Genomic DNA, 5,000 nt, shown 5'->3' with positions numbered 1-5,000 from the left:
ATATATATATATATATATATATATATATATATATATATAATTTATATATATATACATATATATATATATATATATATATATATATATATATATATATATATATATATATATTTTTATATATATATATATATATATATATATATATATATATATATATATACGTATATACATATATTATCTTGTTTCTTTGTCAATTAATGTTACAAATATAACAATTATATTCCTAATACCATCTACTAATTTCTCTAGTTGATGGAAGACCAGGAGCAACCCTTTGGTATAACAACCTCAAGCTAAGTGATATACCATTCAACAGGTTAAAAAAAAAAATAATGTATATTTTCATGTTCATACATATCAACATAAAAGTAACATGACAATTTCTGGTAAGTTGCTATAACTTTAATCCCCCTTTTAAGATAAAAAATCTGAACTACAGCAATCATTTGAAGCCAAAAAAAAAAAAAATTTGTTCCTCGAAAGCAAAACCATCTCTTTGGTCAGGAAAGCATTTTTACTTCTACGTCTGCCTTTTGCAAAGGATTCCGAGACTGAATTATTCCTGTGTGTTTTCACATGGTTGATTCGCTGCCTGTGTCTCTCTTTCCAGGAAACAAGAAGTTTATCGAAGGGGACTTTACCATATCCCATTCTCTATCTTGCTGCCACAGATTCTTTTAGAGTCGACAGGATTAAAAGTTTTTTTTTTCTTTTTTTTTTTGACCAACAAAAATATACAACCTAACTTGCTAAGAATATAAAACTTTACTTAGTTTAGAATATCCAACAACCTTACTTACCAAGTATTTACAGCCTTACTTACGGAAACTGTAATTTTAATTACCAAGGCAACAACCTTACTTACTAAAAACATTCAACCTTACCTACAAGAATATTCAACCTTACTTACTAAAGATTTTAAATTTGATTACCAAAAACAACTACTTTCCTTATTAAAATTACAACTTTGTTTACCAACACAATAACTTTACTTACCAATGATATACAACCTTATTCCTAAAAATATGCTACTTTACTTTCCATGAATATACAACCTTACTTGCTAAGACTATAGAGGAACCTTGTTTACCCAGAATGCCGAGACGATAGTTGAGAGTGACCACAATGACCTTGCCCAGAGCTGCCAGAACTGATCCGTCGTAGAGACTTGAAGATCCCCACTCAAACGACTCTCCCTGGAGGAAGACGACCACTGGGTAGGCCATGACAGCTGCATCTGCAAGGAGGGAAGCACGAGAGTTAAGAGGGGTACTCGGATCCAGCAAATGGGGTTCTATGGCTACACAATGCTAGAAGATATTTTTAGCTGGCTGAATCTGCAAATGGTTGGAAGTAAGGGGATCTTACCAGCATAGGTTTAGAGAGATATAGATATTAACTGGTACAGAAGCATGGTATATCTACAGACTCTTACAGAGAGAGAGAGAGAGAGAGAGAGAGAGAGAGAGAGAGAGAGAGAGAGAGAGAGAGAGAGAGAGAGAGAGAGAGAGAAATAGCTGTAGGTATTTTCACTATACCTATCTATCTCCCTGTACATGTCCTTCTATTTCAGTCTGTTCACTGCCTTTTTATGTTAGTCTTTATACGCACCTTTTCTTAGCTTGTTATTCTATCGTCTTTTCTTCCTTCCCATGCCTTTCTTGCAACCTTAGAGGACCCATTCTGTTATTTCTAATGTCCATCTATTATATATTATGCTATAAAACATATCAATATACGATTTAAAAGAAGACACTTCTATTAAGCTGTCTAGCAAAAATGTATTTGCAATTTCAACAGCCAAATTATTCTATTGCTTTAAATAGTCTTCGTAAAAGGTATTATTATAATTATTATTATTATTATTATTATTCAAAATTTTTATTTTTCTCATATATATATATATATATATATATATATATATATATATATATATATATATATATATATATATATATATATACACGTATATATATAATCATTGTTATTATAAACTCATATATAATTATATTAACTTATATGATATATATTTTTTTCTCAGATTTTTTTTCTGTAGATATAAATATTGCAATAAGATGATTAGATTGTATGATTTTTCAACTGTAATTATTAATACTGTACACTTGTTAAAATATAAACGAGATTCGATAAAAGGTAAAATTAAATAGCGTTGTTCAAAATATAATGTGTAATAGTTAGAGTATTAAAAGCTTAAAGGTATTAAGAAATATGAAACTATATTGCTAATTAAATTGAGATTTTAGTTTTTTTCATAGAACAAAATAGGATTAAAAGATGGAATCTATATGAAACAAAGGTAAGGAAATATGAAGGAAAAATTGATTATCTAAAATATACTTCTTAAGTTAAAAAGAACAAAATAAGATTATGAAAAATGAAATAGTGAAAGAAGCCGGTTCTATTTTAATATCATTTCAAAATAGGATTCTACGAAATGAATTATTCATTTGTTAATTCTTTCGTGGAAGTCTAAGACGGAATATTCATGTTTCATGTGTAAAGGATGATTTTAATTCTGTTACACTGGGTCTTTTTAAGACGTCTGGTGTTTTTCGTCGTGGGAAGGCAGTGAACATTTTGAGGGAAAATACAATGACAATAGGGTCTTATTTGAGAGAGAGAGAGAGAGAGAGAGAGAGAGAGAGAGAGAGAGAGAGAGAGAGAGAGAGAGAGAGAGAGAGAGAATCTGAGTGTAAAGGCCTCAGACATGTCCACACTCATGTCTTGCTCGGGTTTGGCCATTTTTATCACCATTGTTGGCAATGGTACGAGACTTTCGTTTGATTGTTCTCAGCCAACCAAGCTAGTATGGGGGACCCTGACTAGTGCAGCGTTACTGATCATGGCGATACGCAAACCCTTCTACCATTTAAGGGTACACTCGGGCACACTATTCTGTCTAATTTCTCTCTCGCTTGTTTTCTTAAAGCATTTACAGTTTATATGTTACTGTACTTAAAATATTCTATTTTCCCTCGTTTCCTTTCCTCACTGGGGTATTTTCCCTGTTAGGGCCCCTTGGCTTATAGCATCCTGGTCTTCCAACTAGGTTTATAGCTTAGCAATTAATAATGATAATAATAATGATAATATATATATATATATATGTGTGTATATATATATATATATATATATATATATATATATATATATATATATATACGTATATATATATATATATATATATATATATATATATATATATATATATATATATATATGTATGTATATATATATATATATATATATATATATATATATATATATATATATATATATATATACATATATATATATATATATATATATATATATATATATATATATATATATATATATATATATATATATATGTGTGTGTGTGTGTGTGTGTGTGTGTGTGCATTCAGCTTAATATGTTTTGTATCTACTATTTCCTGTTCTATATCTTTTCGGAGGGCAATCTAATCCAATGACAAAGCTGATTTTGCTCTATGTAGACTAAATTAATTCAAGGTCGGCTTATCAATATACACTTAGTAAAAAAATATCATTGATAAAGTTTGCTTGTCAACAAGTTCATATAAGAAAATATGTCATAATTATAAGTCTCCTATGATAATAATAATAATAATTTTCTTGAATTGTATACTTTCTTGTCTTGCTTAATTAAAAAATATTTGTATCATCAAGAAGTTTGATGTTTCATTAATAGCAAAGTTCATCAAAAATCGTTTGATAAAATTTTCATGAAAAATTGATATATAAAATGAATTTTTAGTTATGAAATTTCTATTTTCTTTTTATAAAACCTGAAAACTTTTCACATTACAATAAATAATATGATAAAAACATTTTACGCTTCTGAACAGTTTCCTTTTATAGCTGAACATCAAAAATTCTTGTACTATTTAAGAACCTTTTTTATTTTTATCTTGGAAACCTACTTGATCATCTATCATCTCAACTTCCATTTTATCTCAACTGATATTCCCAGAGGGAAAAATCTCCCAGAAAGGAAAAGAGGAACATTATCCTGCTCTAAAATGATCCTTAAAGACCCCGAGGTTAAGGATGAAATTCCCCTGGCTCCTCCAGGTCAAAACGAGCGAGAAGGCTAAATGCCACTTACCTAAAGAATTAGGCAGAATCTGAATGTCCGCTTGGAAGTTCACACTATGGGGATCTTATATGATTTCTCTCTCTCTCTCTCTCTCTCTCTCTCTCTCTCTCTCTCTCTCTCTCTCTCTCTCTCTCTCTCGGTCTTGTAAAATATCTCTTCCATAATATACATAGGAATTAGGAAGGGGATGGAGTCAATAAGAATATATAAAGAATATTTTCTGTGATCCACATACCCCCTTTTTGACAATCCATTTTATATTTTTTTTGGACTTTAATATCGAGATTCGTTGAATTTTTAAAGTATAAGATGAGAATATAATTTCTATTAAGTGTTTCGAAATAAATGCATTTTTTCATTTACACATATGGAATTTAATGTAGATTATATTTCTGCAAATTTGAGTTGAAGTAAGAGTTTAGGATTCAAAGTAATTTTAAATGATAATCTTTTATTCTTAAGCGGTTATATATACATACATATATATATATATATATATATATATATATATATATATATATATATATATATATATATATATATATATATATATATATATAAATATATATATATATATATATATATATATATATATATATATATATATATATATATATATATATATATGGGCATATTTATATGTATATATATATATATATATATATATATATATATATATATATATATATATATATATATATATATATATATATATATATATATATATATATACATACACTCATGTATGCATGTATGTACATATGAGATGCCAGAAAACTTTCAATCAATCAATGTATGTACAAATGAATGGACACAAACACGTACACACCTATACACACACACACACACACACACACACACACACATATATATATAT

At 27.9% G+C, this 5,000-nt stretch overlaps 1 protein-coding gene across 1 annotated transcript in view; it reads right to left on the bottom strand.

The window, feature by feature from the left end:
• Nucleotides 1-5,000, bottom strand: part of LOC137619097 (neuroligin-3-like) — a 28,416-nt gene that overhangs the window by 10,019 nt on the left and 13,397 nt on the right. Inside the window, exon 4 of the mRNA XM_068349288.1 lies at nucleotides 1,091-1,237. Within this exon, the coding sequence (XP_068205389.1) occupies nucleotides 1,091-1,237 (147 nt within the window). The remainder of the gene's footprint in view (nucleotides 1-1,090; nucleotides 1,238-5,000) is intronic.

Source organism: Palaemon carinicauda, chromosome 25 (genome assembly GCF_036898095.1).
Source record: "Palaemon carinicauda isolate YSFRI2023 chromosome 25, ASM3689809v2, whole genome shotgun sequence".
Classification (NCBI taxonomy): domain Eukaryota; kingdom Metazoa; phylum Arthropoda; class Malacostraca; order Decapoda; family Palaemonidae; genus Palaemon; species Palaemon carinicauda.
The sequence above is the reverse complement of the archived record's forward strand: the minus strand, read 5'-3'. Positions and strand labels throughout refer to the sequence as shown.